At 53.0% G+C, this 16,710-nt stretch overlaps 1 protein-coding gene across 1 annotated transcript in view; it reads left to right on the forward strand.

The window, feature by feature from the left end:
- The window catches only part of LOC127576863 (solute carrier family 2, facilitated glucose transporter member 5-like), a 48,562-nt gene that overhangs the window by 17,059 nt on the left and 14,793 nt on the right, over positions 1–16,710 (forward strand). Inside the window, exons 5-8 of the mRNA XM_052027668.1 lie at positions 1,216–1,361; positions 3,157–3,289; positions 6,767–6,960; positions 8,008–8,118. Coding sequence (XP_051883628.1) covers positions 1,216–1,361; positions 3,157–3,289; positions 6,767–6,960; positions 8,008–8,118 — 584 coding nt within the window. The remainder of the gene's footprint in view (positions 1–1,215; positions 1,362–3,156; positions 3,290–6,766; positions 6,961–8,007; positions 8,119–16,710) is intronic.

Raw genomic sequence — 16,710 nt, forward strand, 5'->3', positions numbered from 1 at the left:
GACGGTCTACCACGCGTACGTGGAGTGCGAGAGGTTGCAGCCCCTGTTGTCCTATCTGAAGGGGCTGCTGCTCAAGTTCTGGCTGCACTTCAGCCCAGCGCTGCTGATCTACGGGCACCCGGTGCGGCGGGGGGGGGGCGGGTCGCATGGATGATCTCCTGGTGGGTCTTCTGCTGGGCCTGGCCAAGCTGGCCATCCACAGATCCCGGCGGCGGGTGGCCGAGGTTTCTGGCCGTTCCACCTGCCTGCCTGTCTTCCAGGCTTACATCTGCACACGGGTGTCCTTTGAGAGGGAGCACGCGGTCTCCACAGGCACCCTTTTCTTTTAAAATTCCTTTATTACAAAACACAGTTGACAATACTACAAAACTACAACAAACAGAGAAATAACAGTTGACTAAACACAGTCACTAACACAACTAAACTAAATTAAAATATCCCCATCCCTACCAAGGATGGCACATCCCCCGTGGTGCCCAATGGTCCCAGAAAACCTCCATGGTACCCATAGACACCGCATATTCCGTCTCCACAGCTACCTGGGCACGGACATAACCCCGGAACATCTCGAGGCAGTCCGCCCGGGCAGCACCTTCCGCTACCTGCTTCCAGGACCCGCGAATAGCCACCTTAGCTAGCCCCAGGGGCAAGTTTACCAGGATATCCTTAGCCCTCCTTGCCCCCCTCCCGCAGGCACCCTGGGAGAATTCCACGATCGGTGGGCCCCACTTCCCCCCCCCCCCCCCCACCAGGGGATCACGTGTGTCATGGACGGTGTGAACGGTATTTTGATTTGAAGTGGCGTGTTTTGCCAGAGTTTAGTTTGAATCTGCTGTAGTTATACATCTGTGTAGTTCCTTTTGTTAAAGTGATTCTTGTGATAGTTGCTGTAATTTTTGACTATGTCTTTTTGTAGTGCTTTCAGCTGAATAAACCCGTATTATAAAACAAACGCGAGCAGACAGGACAGTGAGAGAGAAGAGGAAGGTAGATAATGGGGAGAATGTTTGAATTGGAGAGATGGACACCAGGGGAGAGTGATGGAAGGGAGAGGTGGTCCCAGAGGGGATCCAGTGAGGGATGGGAGGAAGGAGAAGGTCAAGGGTGCTGCACTGTGGGTGAGGGAAGGTTCCGGAATGGGAGAAAGCGAACACAGCGGGGTTGGGACGGGGACACCAGCCCTGTTGGAACCTAATGGCCTCTCTCTGTCTCCAGGTATCTCACTCAGTGTTGTCCCAATGTACTTGGGGGAAATCGCCCCCAAAAATCTGCGGGGGTTCTTGGGCTTAATCCCCACCATCTTCATCTGCCTGGGAGTGTTTGCTGCACAGGTGTTGGGCCTGCAGGAGGTGATGGGGAAGGTACGCAATCTGCTCTCTTGCTCTGTTGGTGGGGCCTTGGGTCCTGAAGTATCCTCTGAATACCAGAGCCCAGCCAGATCCCTCTGTAGAGGGCTCCTGAAGAGCTGGGGATCCTGCGGTGAGTGACTCATCCCCTGACACCCCAAGGCCCTCCCACCATCTGCAAGGCACAAGTCAGGAATGTATGGAACACTCTCCACTGCCCAGGGGAGTGAAGCTCCAAAAACTCTCAGAAAGCCCGACGCCGTCCAGGACAAAGCAGCCGCTCGATTGGCTCCCCGCCCACCTCCCTAAACACTCCCTCCCTCCACCACCGGCGCACAGTGGCCGCAGTGTGCACCGTCTACAAAACGCACCACAGTTACTCGCCCAGGCTACTCCGACAGCACCTCCCAAACCCCAACCTTAGCCAACAAGGACAAGAGCAGGAGCAGGAGAACACCATTACCTGCAGGTTCTCTCCGAGTCACACACCGTCCTGACTTGGAAACATGTCGCTGTTCCTTCACCCTCACTGGGTCCAAACCCCATCAGCACCATGGGAGCTCCTTCTCCAGAAGGACTGCAGCGGTTCAGGAAGGCAGCTCATCCCCACCTGATCCGGGGCAGTTAAGGATGGGCAATAAATGCTGGTCTTGCAGGCAATGGCCAGGTCCTGAGAAATGCGGAGTGAAGTAACCCAAGGTTGGTTGAAGGCATCTGCATTCACTCACATTCACAGTCCAATAACTGGGCAGGACTCAGTCACTGCACAGTGTAATCCCACCCCATCCCAGTCCCAAGTACCTCTGGTGTCACAAAATGTAGCACAGGAACAGGCCCTTCGTTCTGCTTACACGCCAGCTCTGTGGCTGACCTTTCCCTCACAGGCTCCAGTGTGCTGTTGTGTGGCTGGGGTTTCGTTTCAGAAACTCCTGGAAAGATTTGCTGCATTAAAGGTGCTACATAAATGCAAGGTATTGTTGTGCTACACCAACAGGTACCCTGTTGCATGTTCCCAAGATCTCATCACTCCACCACCCTCCCCCCCGCCCCATCTCCCCATGAACCGGTCGGTTTTCCTGCTCTGTTGACATCTCACCGGGCTGCACGTCCGCCTCTCTCCCTGCTGCTTCCTGACCTGCCACCCACATTCTCTGTATTTATTTCAGATTTCCAGCCTCTGCAGGATTTTGCTTCTACTCTTCCCTTTCATCGTTTTCTCTCTTTCTGGCGTTTCTATTACTTCCTTTGTTTTTTTTAGTCTTTCTCTTTATATTCTTTTACTATTCTTTCCTCTATCTATTCTTTCGGTCTCTCTCCACAATGTTTCTCCCCCTCTCGCCTTCCCAACCTTCCTCCCTCTCCCCCCTTTCTCTCTCCCCCTCCCTCCCCATCTCTCTCACACTCTCTTTTTCTCACACTCCCCCCCTCCCCTGTCTCTCCCCCTTCTCTCCCCCCTGTCTCACCCCCTCTCTCCCCTCTCCCCCCACACCCTCTCCCCCCACTCGCTCTCCACCTCTCTCCCTTCTCCCCCTCTTTCCCCCATCCCCCCTCCCTCTCTCCCCCTCCCTCTCTCCCCCTCTCCCTCTCTCCCCCTCTCTCCCCCTCCCTCTCTCCCCCCTCCCTCTCTCCCCCTCTCCCTCTCTCCCCCTCTCCCCCTCTCTCCCCCCTCCCTCTCTCCCCCCCTCTCTCCCCCCCTCTCTCCCCCCTCTCCCCCCTCTCCCCCTCCCTCTCTCCCCCTCCCTCTCTCCCCCTCTCTCCCCCCCTCCCTCTCTCCCTCTGGTTTGACCTGTGTGCCTGTGTCTGATTGCAGGAGCAGCACTGGCCCCTGCTGCTCTCGCTGGTCGTGGTGCCTGCCCTGGTCGAACTCTTCTTCCTGCCGTGGTTCCCGGAGAGTCCCCGGTACCTGATGATTCAGAAGGAGGACCACACAGCCACAGTCAAAGGTGTGAAGCCGGTGAAAGGAGGGGGAAAAAGCGGGAGGGAGGCTCGAGGGAGAGAGGAGGTGAGGGAGGGAGGGCACGGAGTGAGATGGTAGCAGGCTGCTCCTCGAACGTGGGAGGGCATCCTCCGGTTCTGAAGCGCCTCAGATCTTCGTGACTTTTCAGAGAGAACTATCTAGAAATTCAACCCCGGCTGGGAATTCTGCCTGCAGTATTCCGTTCCATTGACACGTGGAGTCTGCGGAGCACGGTGGCACAGCGGGTAGTGCTGCTGCCTCACCACTCCAGAGACGTGGGTTTAATTCCCACCTCCCACGCTGTCTGTGTGGACTTTGCACGTTCTCCCTCTGACTGCGTGGGTTTCCGGGTTTCCCCCGGGTGCTCCAGTTTCCTCCCACGTTCCAAAGACATGCAGGGTCGATGGGTTAATTGGCCGCTGTAAATTGTCCCCTAGTGTGTGTGTGTGTAGATGGATGGTAGAATTGCAGGCACTCAATGGGCTGAATGGCCTCCTATATTGTAAGGAAAATGGACACTGAGTGCACTGCACAAAAACATTACATAGGGTCCTCAGCTGTGAGCTCCTGTTCCCGATTCAAGTTCCTTGCCCACCTACCCCCATCCACCTTTCCCTTAAAACACTCTCTGCTGCCTCTCCCTGTGGGACGTGTCTCACCCTTAGTCTCTGAGGAGAGTAGTCTCTCCTGAACTCCCCATTGCAGGATATCAACTGTCTTTATTAATGGTGAGCTTCCCCTCACTCTTCCCAGCCTCCCCCCACCCGCTGGAACTTCGTAGATCTGCTATCACCCTTGTACCTCTCGTTTTGTACTCCCTCAGTGTCCTGTTACAGAATGGAACTGTGCACATTGGTCCAGGTACAGTCCTGCCAAGTCTCAGCACTACTGCAGCCTGACCTCGCCACTTTTTGTTCTTCAAATCAACCTTGGTGCTTTATTAGTATTGGAACTGGTTTATTATCGTCACATATACCGAGATACCATGAGAAGCTTTTGTTTGCATACCATCCGGACAGATCATTCCATACATAAGGACATCAAGGTAGTAAAAAGAAAACGGAATGCAGAATATAGTGTCACGGTTACAGAGAAAGTGCAGTGCAGGTAGACAAATAAAGTGCAAGGGCCACGACGAGGTAGATTGGGAGATCAAGAGTTCATCTTTAGTGTATGAGAAGTCCACTCAAGAGTCTGATAACAGCGGGATAGAAGCTGTCCTTGAGCCTGGTGGTGCGTGTTCTCAAGCTTTTGTATCTTCTGCCCAATGGGAGGGGGGAAAAGAGAGAATGTTCGGGGTTGGAAGGGTCCTTGATTATGTCGGCTACTTTCCCGAGGCAGCGGGAAGTGTAGACAGAGTCAGTGGAGGGGAGGCTGGTTTGTGTGACGGACTGGGCTGTGTCCACAACTCTCTGCAGTTTCTTGCAGTCTTGGGCAGAGCCATTGCATCTGGATTTTGGGCATTTTTAACCTGGGTCGCTGCGTTTCTCCTTCCAAGGCCCTTTGCCTCTTAAACCCATTTGGAGCTTATGTTTATTACCCTGACTTTTTTCCCAAAAGGTGTTACCTCACATTTATCTTACATTTAAATTGGTTTGCTCTTTATGTGCTCTGAGGCTAATTCTGATGTTGCTGAATGAGTAGCCCAGAGACCTGTGTTCGAATCCCACCACAGCAGTGAGACAATATAAATTCAACAAAAACAACCTGGACTTCTTAAAAAAGCCTCACCTGCAGGTGATGAAACCTCTGAATTTTCACAAAAACCCATCAGGTTTGGTAACCTCCTTCAGGGATGGGAATCTGCTGCCCTCACCTGGTCTGGCACATGCGTGACTCCACATCCTCCAGCATTTGACCCAACAAGACCCTCAGCTGCATCAGAAACACCACAGCAAACCAAAAGAGGGATGTAGCTGGGTGAGAGCAGTGACCCAGGTCTGGGGGCAACGTTCTGAACATATGAGGGTCTGTGCCAGACTGGAGAGCTGGTCCTATAGACGACAGCAACTGCTGAAGTCCCAGGCCTCTCCATCACCATCCCTCTCCTGACCTTCCTGTCCTGTCTTGTCCTGTCCTGTCCCACCAGTTGTGGGTGGGTGTATGCTGGGACTCCATCCCTCAGCAAGTCTTCAGGTCAGACAAGGGCAAGGGACGTTGTCCTCATCCCCACCTCATCCTCCCACAGCTGATGAATCACTGCTCCTTGCTGATCAGCTTTATTATCGCTGACTTGCTTATATGACGTAAAATGTGTAGTTTTGCGGCAGCAGTACAGTGCAAAGACATAAAAATTACTATAAATTACAAAATAAATAAATAGTGTAAAAAAAAAGGAATAATGAGGGAGTGTTCATGGGTTCATGGACCGTTCAGCAATCTGATGGCGGAGGGGAAGAAGCTGTTCCTGAAACGTTGAGTGTGGGTCTTCAGGCTCCTGTACCTCCTCCCTGATGGCAGTAATGAGAAGAGGGCATGTACCAGATGGTGAGGGTCCTTAGTGATGGATGCCACCTTCTTGAGGCAACGCCTCTTGAAGATGTCCTCGATGGTGGGGAGGGTTGTGCCCGTGATGGAGCTGGCTGAGTCTACAACCCTCTGCAGCCTCTTGCGATCCTGCGCATTGGAGCCTCCGTACCAGGCGGTGATGCAACCAGTCAGAATGCTCTCCACCGTACATCTGTAGAAGTTTGCAAGAGCCTTTGGTGACATACCAAACCTCCTCAAACTCCGACCAAAGCAGAGCCTGACTTCAGCTTCCTGAAGTCCACCGTCACCAGGAAGAAGCACAGAGAGTAGCAAGGCCACAGAATGTCCTCTGGGTGGGGACTTAAGTGTCCATCACCAGGAGTGGGTTGGTAGCACCACCACTGACTGAGCCGGCTGAGTCCTGAAGGACAGATTGGCCAGACTGGGTCTGCTGCAGGTAGTGAGTGACCCACGCCAGGGTGTCACCTACTGGACCTCGTCCCCACCAGTCTACCAGTGGCAGATGTAGGTATCCAGGGCAACCACCAGGAGTCTTTGAGGTAACAACAACCCACCTTTGCCCCCTCTATCCTGTTGTGTGGGACTACAACATCCTGCAGCCTAAACTAGCCATCGCTGTGGTACTGTGGACCATCAGCAGCCCTGATCCATGACTGAGTCCATGTTCCCTCTCCTGCCCCTTTCAGCAGTTACCCCACTTCCTGACCTCAGCAACACCCCTCCATTCTGGTGCGGGATGTAGGCTTCACTGTCCAGACCAGCACCTGATGCCCTTGAGATGTGGCCCCAGGTGAAGGTGAGCAGTCCTGGTGTTGGGTCAATGTCTCCAACCACCACGAGCGGTGGTTTTCTGGGGCTCCAGGTGCAGTGGGAGTCTCACCGGCCACAGGAGGGGGGAGGAATGGACCGTGTACCAACCGGGCCAGCTGGGACGTTGAAAGGTCATGTGATTCCTCCATTGTTGCCCCTCCAGCCCTGATGTGGTACCGGAGTAAGTCAAGCATGAACGTTCAGGCAGAAATTGAGGAGATGCAGGAAGAGCAGCGAGCCTTGGCGTCCCTGGAGACCATCACCGTTTGGCAACTCTTGACCGATCACTCTGTGCGCTGGCAGCTGGCCTCCATCATGGTGATCAACATTGGCATGCAGCTATCCGGGATCGACGCAGTGAGTGGGGCAGAGACCTCGGTCGATGGGATCCTGCGATTCATGAATGGAGGCAGAGAATCCAGGAACAGGGAGGTTACGTGGGAAACACCAGCGTGTTGTATCCTACTCTGATCACCACACTTTAGGAAGGGTGTGAGGGTCCCAGAGAGGGTAGGGGAGGGATGTACTGGAAGGGTTCCAGGCACGAGTGATCTCAGCTGCAGGGTTGGATGGGAGAAGATGGGGTTGTTCTCCACAGAGTGAAGCAGGTCGAGGGGAGGTTTGAGAGAGGTGGACAAAGTCAACAACACACAAGACGCTGGAGGAACTCAGTGGGTTAGACAGCACCTATGGAAGGAAATGGACAGTCGATGTTTTGGGTCAAGACCCTTCATCTGGACTGAAAGATTGAGGGGAGAGAGCCGGTGTCAAGATGTGAGGGGAAGGGATGGGGCAAGAGCTGGCCAGTGATAGGTGGATCCAGGGGAGGAGGGGAGAGTGGGAATGGCGACAGACTGGGAGGTGATCGACGGACAAAGTCAGGATGGGTTTAGAGAGGGGGGAGACAGTGAAGGTGTGTCCATTAGTCGATGGTTGAAGGACCAAGTGCCACCAATTTGAAGTGATGGATCATAGATACAAGGGGGTAATTGTGAGGGAAATGTACAGAAAGTGGTGATAAGAGCCAAAACCTAGAGGCTGAAGGAACTCAGCGGGTCAGACAGCATCTTCAGAGATGGACAGTCAACATTTTGGGTCGAGACCCTTGGCCAGAGGTGTGGTGGTCTGGACCTCACTGCCTGTGGGGAAGGCTGTTGTGGAGGAGTCAATCAGTGTCTGCAGAAGGGGTAACCTCGGTCCTCCACTGGAAGCTGGAGTCTAGATCACGAGCTGGTGTGGTGAGGGAGTGTTGTAGCGTGTGGTGGTGAGTGTGGGGAGGGTGGTGCACACTATCACCCACTGCTCCCCTAGCTGGAGGCAGGTGTGAAGACGACACCCTGGCTGTTCCTTGTGAGCTGTCAACGTGGATGGTTTGAGTTGCAGATGGAGCTGTTTGCGTTTCAGATTTGGTTCTACACCAGCATCATATTCGAGCACTCTGGCATTCCCGAACCATATATCCAGTACACCACCGTGGGCACAGGGGCCATCGAAGTGCTGGCAGGACTGATCGGGGTGAGTAACAGTGACGGACCACACCGCCAACGTTGACCAGGAGCCGGCGGTAAATGCAGACAGTGCTGGAACTGGCAGCATCTGTGGGGAGGGAGCAAGGGGGAAAGGTTTAACTCCCAAATGCTGAAAGGAAGGCAGAATAAAAACCTCAGAACCTGGAACCTGCTCTAACAGAGGTGAGACAAGAAGTGGGGGAACCAATCTATTCACGGGAGAAGGGATGGTCATTTTGTACAAACGTTCGAATTAGGAGCAGGAGTAGGCCACTTGGCCCCTCAATCCTGCCCTGCCATTCAGTAAGGCCACTGCTGCTTTGACGGTACCCTCATTCCTGCCAACCCTGACCTCCCTCCTCCACTTGCTTATCAAGTATGTACCCATCTCCGCCTTAACAATGTTCAAATACTCTACATCCACACTCTTTGAGGAAGAGTTCCAAAGACTCAAAAACACCTACTCTCTATCTTAAATGTATGAGCCCTCATTTTTAAACAGTGACCTACTGGTCGTAGATTCTGCCACCAGAGAAAACACCCTCTCCACACCCACCCTGTCAAGACCCCTCAGGATCTCACATGTTGCCCTCTCACTCTTCTCAGCTCTGGCTGATCGAAGGCCACCCTGTCCAACGTTTCCTGATTAAACAACCTGTCCATCCCAGGGATCAGTCCTTCTCTGAAATACTCCCAATGCATCAGAACTTCCTTCCTTACATCAAGGAAGCCAACACAGATGTGGTCTCACCAGCACCCTGTACAACTGAAGCAAAACCTCCCTAATTCCCCCAGCAACAAATGATAAGATTTCGAAAACTTCCCAAGCCTTTGTGAATCGTGCACCAGGGCACCGATTCCTTTTGTAACTCTAAACTTTTAGATAATTTGCTTTCTTTATTTTTCCTGCCAACATGGGACAATTTCATATTTTCCCACATCTGCCATTTACTCACCTAACCTGTCCACATCCCTCCGTAACCTCCTCACTACCTGTCTTTATGTCCTCAGCAAATTTAGCAAGCATATCTTCAGTGCCTTCATCCAAGTCATTTATATGACCGTATGACCTTACAGAGGTAGATAAAATCATACGGTGAATGGTCACAGTCCTTTCCCAGGTGAGGGGAGTCCAAAACTGGAGGTCACAGGTTTAAGATGAGAGGGGAAAGATTTACAAGGGACCTGAGGGGTGGGTTTTTCACCCAGAGTGTGGTAAAGACGGGTACAATTACAGTGTTTAAAAGACACAGGCAGGCTCATGGATAGGAAAGGTTTAGAGGGATATGGGCCAAATGTGGGCAAATGGGACTGGCTCAGGTAGGCACCTTGTCGGCATGGATGAGTTGGGCCAAAGGGCCTGTTTCTGTGCCATCTAACTCTATGACTGTATGACTCTGTAAACTGTAGTTAGTAGAGGCCCCAGCACCGATCCCTGTGGTGCCAACCAGAAAAGGACTGATTTATGTCTGTCTCACCTCTATTCTTGCAGTCCAGCTGAAGGGTCGACTCTTCGTTTCCCGCCACAGATGCTGCCTGACCCGCTGAGCTCCTCCAGCATTTTGTTCTTTGGTCCAGATTCCAGCACCTGCAATCTCCTGGGTCTCCACTAACTTATGCCCACCCTGTCAGTCCGCCCATCCTCCCTCCCCACCAACACATTCCCTCCAGCACCCTGAGCTGTTATTTCCCACTCCAACCTTTGATGCATCGCCTTATCAAATGCCTTCTGGAAATCTAAGTGTAGTACATCTACCGGGCCCCAGGTGCACGTATCACACATCACTTCTTCAATGAACTCCAATAAGGGGGTCAAATGTGGCTTCTCTTTCACAAAACCACATTGCTTTTGCCTGGTTACCTTCGAAATGCCACCTTTAATAACAGCTTCTGGCACAAACCCAATGACCGATGTTAAACTAACTAACCTGTGTTTTTCTAGGTATAAGGATGCATCAGGGGTACAAGGGTCAGGCTCAGCTAGCACCCTGTCCCAGGACCTGGGTGCCCTTGTGCTCAATCCACTAAAGGCTGGTATCTGGGTTATTAGAAAAATTAACAGAAAGTGATTGTTTATTGCTGGGGGAAATGGTTAAACAGTAGGGAGGTTGTGCTTCAGTGATACCGAGCATTGGTGAGACCACATCTGCTGTACTGTAGATAGTATCGGTCTCCTTATTTAGGAAAGGATAGAGTCTTAGAGTTATACAGCACGGAAATAGACCCTTCAGCCCAACTGGTCCGTGCCAACCAAGATGCCCCATCCAGGCCAGTCCCATTTGCCAGTGTTTGGCCCGTAACCTTCAGAACCTTTCCTATCCATGTACATGTCCAACTGTCTTTTAAATGTTGTTATTGTAGCTGCTTCAACCACTTCCTCTGGCGGCTCGTTCCACATAGATACCACCCTTTGTGTAAAAAAGTTGCCCCTCAAGTCTCTATTGAATCTTTCCCCTCTCACCTTGAACCTATGCCCTGAAGAACCTGAAGGGGCCTGACCCAAAACATTGACAGCCTGTTTCTCTCCACAGATGCTGCCTGATCTGCTGACTTCCTCCAGCATCGTCGTGTTTTTCACCTATGCCCCCTACCCTGGGAAAAAGACTGAGTGCATTCACCCTGTCTATGCCCCTCATGATTTTATACACCCCTATAACATCACCTGTCGGTCTCCTATGCTCTAAGGAATAAAGTCCTAGCCTGTCCAACCACTCCCTATAACTCAGTCCCTCGAGTCCTGGCAGCATCCTTGTAAATCTCTGTTAATGTTGTTAATACTTTAGAAGTAACTCAGAGAAGGCTTACTGAACTGACACATGGAATGGGCAGGTGGTCTTGTGAGGGAAGGATGGACAGGCTGGGCTCGTACCTGCTGGAGTTTAGGGGAATGAGGGGCGACAATGAGATCATGCAAACCCCCGAGGGTGTTGACAGGGGGGGTGAGGAGAGGTGGCTTCCATGTGGGAGAATCCAGAACAAGGGGGCTACTATTGTAAGATAAGGGGTCACCCACGTAAAACAGAGAGGAGGTGAATCTCACTCACTCAGAGAGTGGTGAGTCTTTGGAAATCTCTTCCTCAGGAGGCATTGGAAGCGAGTCTTTGGATGTTTTTAAGGCAGAGGTAGATGAGCTAAGTAAGAAGGTGAAAGGTTACCAGGAGTAAGTGGAAATGTGTTCAGCCACAGCCTTATTTATTTATCTGTTTATTATTGTCACACGTACCGAGGTACGGTCCACCATCCATACAGATCATTTCATTACACAGTGCATTGAGGTAGTACAAGTAAAAACAATAACAGAATGCAGAATAAAGTTACAGAGAAAGTGCAGTGCAGGCAGACAATAAGGTGCAAGGGCTATGAGTTGATTGTAAGGTCAAGAGTCCATCTTATCGTACTAGGGGACCGTTCAATAGTCCCATAACAGTGGGGTAGAAGCTGTCCTTGAGCCTGGTGGTACGTGCTTTCAGGCTTTTGTATCTTCTGCCCGATGGGAGGGGGGAGAAGAGAGAATGACCGGGGTGGCTGGGGTCTTTGATTATGTTGGCTGCTTTCCCAAGGCAGCAGGAAGTGTAGACGGAGTCCATGGACTTGAATTGTAGAGCAGGCTTGAGGGGCGAGTGACCTACCCCTGCTCCTGATTTAAATATGTGTGTGTGTGGACAAGTTAGTGCCAGTAGGCAGGTCTGAGCAGTGGAAGGTGTCCAGAATGATCTGGCCCATTAACCCCCTCAGTTTCTCTCTCCACAGATGCTTCCTGACCTACCGAGTACCTCTCACGTGCTCCAATTTTATTTAAGGAGTTATTAGAGCAAGCTTGAAGGAGGGAAGAGAGGCAGAAAGGTTAGAGAGGGAATTCTGGAACCTAGGATGGGAGTGATGGAAATAGGGCTGATCAAGAGTCGTAGAGTGATACGGCATGGAAACAGGCCCTTCGGCCCAACTGGTCTGTGCTGACCAGGATTACCATCTAAGCCAGTCCCATTTGCTTACGTTTGGCCCATATCCCTCTAAACCTTTCCTATCCATGTACCTGTCCAAGTACCTTTTAAATGTTGTTAATGTACCCACCTCAACCACTTCCTCTGGCAGCTCATTCCATACACTGACCACCCTTTGGGTGAAAAAGTTGCCCCTCAGGTTCCTATTAAATCTCCCCCCTATAACCTTAAACCTGTGCCCTCTAGTTCTTCATTCCCCAACCCTGGGGAAAAGACTGTGCTTATTCACCCTATCTATGCCCCTCGTGATTTTATACACCTCTATAAGATCACCCCTCATTCTCCTATGGTCCAGTGGGAAAATGTCCCAACCTGCTCAACCTGTCTCCATAACTCAGTCCCTCAAGTCCTGGCAACATCCTCGTAAATCTCCTCTGCACTCTTTGCAGCTTAGTGGCATCTTTCCTATAGCAGGGAGACCAGAACTGAACACAATATTCCAAATGTGGCCTCACCAACACCTATACAACTGCAACATAACACCCCAACTCCTGTACTCAGTGCCCTGACTGATGAAGGCCAACGTGCCAAAGGCCTTTTTCACCAGCTTGTCTACCTATGTAGACAGGGTGGTGAAGAGACCAGAGTTGACGGTGTGCTGGGGCTGTAGAGAGCTGTAGGCCTGGAGGAGGTTACAGAGATAGGTGGAGTTCTCAGTTGCTTGATCTGGGAAGTCTTGAGGAATTGAGTGGCCCCCGAACTCAAAATAATTCTGCCAACTTTTGTCACTCAGCCAGTATCCTTGAGAAACGTTCGGGTTGTGAGGCTCCAGGGCTGCCCCCGGTTGTGGGCACGGAGAGGGGTTAATGTTTCTGTGGGAGACGCTTCACTTCCCAGCTCCTCAGGGGGGACCTAACCCAAGCCACAATGAGAGCAAAGCAAACTGCCCCAGGACCCTGCCCTCTCCCCACCCTCCCACTTTTCTCTTCTTCTCTTACATTCTATCTCTCCTTTCGTTTGCTTCCTTCACCTCTCACCCTCCCTCCCTCACCCTCCCTCCCTCACCCTCCCTCCCTCACCCTCACCCTCCCTCCCTCACCCTCCCTCCCTCACCCTCCCTCACCCTCCCTCACCCTCCCTCCCTCACCCTCCCTCCCTCATCCTCCCTCCCTCACCCTCCCTCACCCTCCCTCCCTCACCCTCCCCCCCTCACCCTCCCCCCTCACCCTCCCTCCCTCACCCTCCCTCCCTCACCCTCCCTCCCTCATCCTCCCTCCCTCATCCTCCCTCACCCTCCCTCACCCTCCCTCCCTCACCCTCCCTCCCTCACCCTCCCTCTCCCTCCCTCACCCTCCCTCCCTCACCCTCCCTCATCCTCCCTCACCCTCCCTCCCTCACCCTCCCTCCCTCATCCTCCCTCCCTCCCTCCCTCCCTCACCCTCCCTCCCTCACCCTCCCTCACCCTCCCTCCCTCATCCTCCCTCACCCTCCCTCCCTCATCCTCCCTCCCTCATCCTCCCTCCCTCCCTCCCTCCCTCACCCTCCCTCCCTCATCATTTCCTCTCGTTTTCACTCAGTTTCTCTTTTGCTTTCATTGCTCTCAATTTGCCCTTTTTATCTCTGTCCCTCCCTCCATTTCTCTTCATCTGCACCTCTGGCCCTTTCTCTCCCTCTCACTTTATTTAATCGGTATTTTTCTCTCTCCCCCTCTCCCCCCTCCCCCTCTCCTCCCCCTCTCCCCCTCTCCCCCTCCCTCCCCCTCCCCCCTCCCCCTCTCCCCCCCTCCCCCCCTCCCCCTCTCTCCCCCTCTCTCCCCCTCTCCCCCTCTCCCTCCCTCCCCCTCCCCCTCTCTCCCCCTCTCCCCCTCTCCCTCCCTCCCCCCTCCCCCTCTCCCCCCTCTCTCCCCCCTCCCCCTCTCTCTCTCCCCTCTCTCCCCCTCTCCCCTCTCCCCCCCTCCCCCTCTCCCCCTCCCTCCCCCCTCCCCCTCTCTCCCCCCTCCCTCTCTCTCTCCCCCTCTCTCCCCCTCTCCCCCTCTCCCCCCCTCCCCCCCTCTCCCCTCCTCCCTCCCTCTCCCCCCTCTCTCCCCCTCTCCCCCTCTCCCCCCCTACCCCCTCTCCCCTCCCCCCTCCCACTCCCCCTCTCCCCCCCTCCCCCCTCCCCCTCTCCCCTCCCCCCTCCCACCCTCTCCCCCTCTCCCCCCCTCCCTCCCTCTCCCCTCCCCCCCCTCTCCCCCCCTCCCCCCCTCCCCCCCTCCCCCTCTCCCCCTCCCTCCCCCCCTCTCCCCCCTCTATCCCCCTCTCCCCCCTCCCCCCCTCCCCCCCTCTCCCCCCTCTCCCCCTCTCCCCCTCTCCCCCCTCCCCCCCCCTCCCCCCCTCCCCCTCTCCCCCTCTCTCCCCCTCCCCCCCTCTCTCTCCCCCCCCTCTCTCTCTCCCCCTCTCTCTCTCTCTATCCCCCCACCATCCCCACCTTCTCTCTCAGCCAGAAAGGCAGCACTGATTCCTCCTCTCCCCAATCATTACTTCAGCTAACAGCTGGATTTATCCTGTGCGATGCTCTTCCCAGTTTTAACAGGCCTGACCTGCGCTATATAACACTGAGTAAGGTTTCTGCCAACTAAAGATGCTGGTATTTTTGATCCCAGGGGTGAGATTACCTGGTGCATTTTGCCTTTAATAAACGGAAGGCGGGGTAGATTTGGGATTGAATCCTCTCGCACAATTCTTGACGTGCTGGCAGTCATAAGACCCTTACATGGCATGGGTTTTAACCTCACCACATACAGTTACTCAAGGAAACTGGCAGTGCTGTCATCATTATCGGCCCTGGGTGTCCAAGCCAATGTTACCCAGCAGAGTTGGGTAAAATTACAGCCATTTGTTAAATTCTCTCTCCAGCCCTCCTCCCCCAACTCCTTATTTGTCTTCACCTCCCGCTGCTCAAACTCATTTTACACAGACTACAGGGGGTCCGCTCAAAGTTCAAGTATGTCCTGGTGATTTACCACCACAGAGCCTGAGGTGCAAGGCTTTAGTTATGTGGAGAGAGTGGGGAAGGTGAGACTTCCCTCACAGCAGAGAAGGAGAAGGGGAGAGGGAGAGACTGCTTCCAGTGACAGGGGCTGGATACCCGAGGAAAGGGGGGGGGGGGAGTGGAGAGAGAGGGATAGAGAAAGTGGGGAGAGAGAGAGAGAGATGGAGAGAGGGGGATAGAGAGAGAGAAAGTGGGGACAGAGAATGGAGAGATATAAGGTAACTGGCAGAAAAAAAGACAGGCTGAGAGGGATGTAATGCTGAAGGAATGTAGTATTTGTGATCTGGAATGTGTTGTTCAAAATGGCAGTAACAATAGATTCGAGAAGGAGTGAGGTAAATGGTTAAAGAGTGTTCAGGGTTTTGGGGAGAGCACTGGGGCTGATTACATCATGTTAGAAAGGGCCAGGTCGAACCCAGTGGGCTGAATGGCCAGCTGCTTTGATGCCCATTATCAGTGTGCCCTGAGTAGATGAAAGGGTTGGAGGCAGCTGCCTTCATCTGATTTTTTTTCCGATTTTTTGATTTTTGTTTGCGTTTATTGTATGTCTTCTGTTCTATGTATGTCCTCTGTTGTGTGAGTCTGGGGGAAACGACAGTTTGTTCCGCCACGTGTTTTTATAGCAAGGATGAATGACAATAAAGTAACTTGAACTTGATCCGGTGAACTCCCCAACAACAGCAAACTTCACTCCCTCCACAGGAGAGCCGAGCAGCTGAGCTCTGACCCAGTGACATGTGAATTCCACCCAATGGTAATCTTCCTCGGGCATCCAGCTTTCCACCTGTAAACCCCTGGATCAGATCCCAGCCTGTAACCCACTCCTGGGACCTGTTATTCTATATATAAACCCCCCAAACCCCTGGATCAGATCCCAGCCTGTAACCCACTCCCAGGGATCTGTTATTCTATATATAAACCCCTGAACCCCTGGATCAGATCCCAGCCTGTAACCCACTCCCAGGGATTTGTTATTCTATATATAAACCCCCCAAACCCCTGGATTAGATCCCAGCCTGTAACCCACTCCCAGGGATCTGTTATTCTATATATAAACCCCTGAACCCCTGGATTAGATCCCAGCCTGTAACCCGCTCCCTGGGACCTGTTATTCTATATATAAACCCCCCGAAGCCCTGGATTAGATCCCAGCCTGTAACCCACTCCTGGGACCTGTTATTCTATATATAAACCCCCCGAACCCCTGGATTAGATCCCAGTCTGTAACCCACTCCCAGAGACCTGTTATTCTATATATAAACCCCCCGAACCCCTGGATTAGATCCCAGCCTGTAACCCGCTCCCAGGGACCTGTTATTCTATATATAAAACCCCCAAACCCCTGGATTAGATCGCAGTTTGTAACTTACTCCTGGGGATCTGTTATTCCATATATAAACCCCCCCCCCCCCAGAACCCCTGGATAAGATTCCAGTCTCTAACTCACTCCCGGGTGCCTGGTATTCTGTAGAAACACCCCGATCTCCCGTCACTCTCCACACCTTCCAGTGGATGGGTTTTTCTCTAATAAAGCAGGCGATTGGCCCTTGACCCCAGCTGCCAACTGCGCCCTTATCTCACTGCGTGCTCTGGTTCCCATCCTGCATGCCGCAGCCCATCTTTGACAG

Source organism: Pristis pectinata, chromosome 12 (assembly GCF_009764475.1).
Source record: "Pristis pectinata isolate sPriPec2 chromosome 12, sPriPec2.1.pri, whole genome shotgun sequence".
Classification (NCBI taxonomy): Eukaryota; Metazoa; Chordata; class Chondrichthyes; order Rhinopristiformes; family Pristidae; genus Pristis; species Pristis pectinata.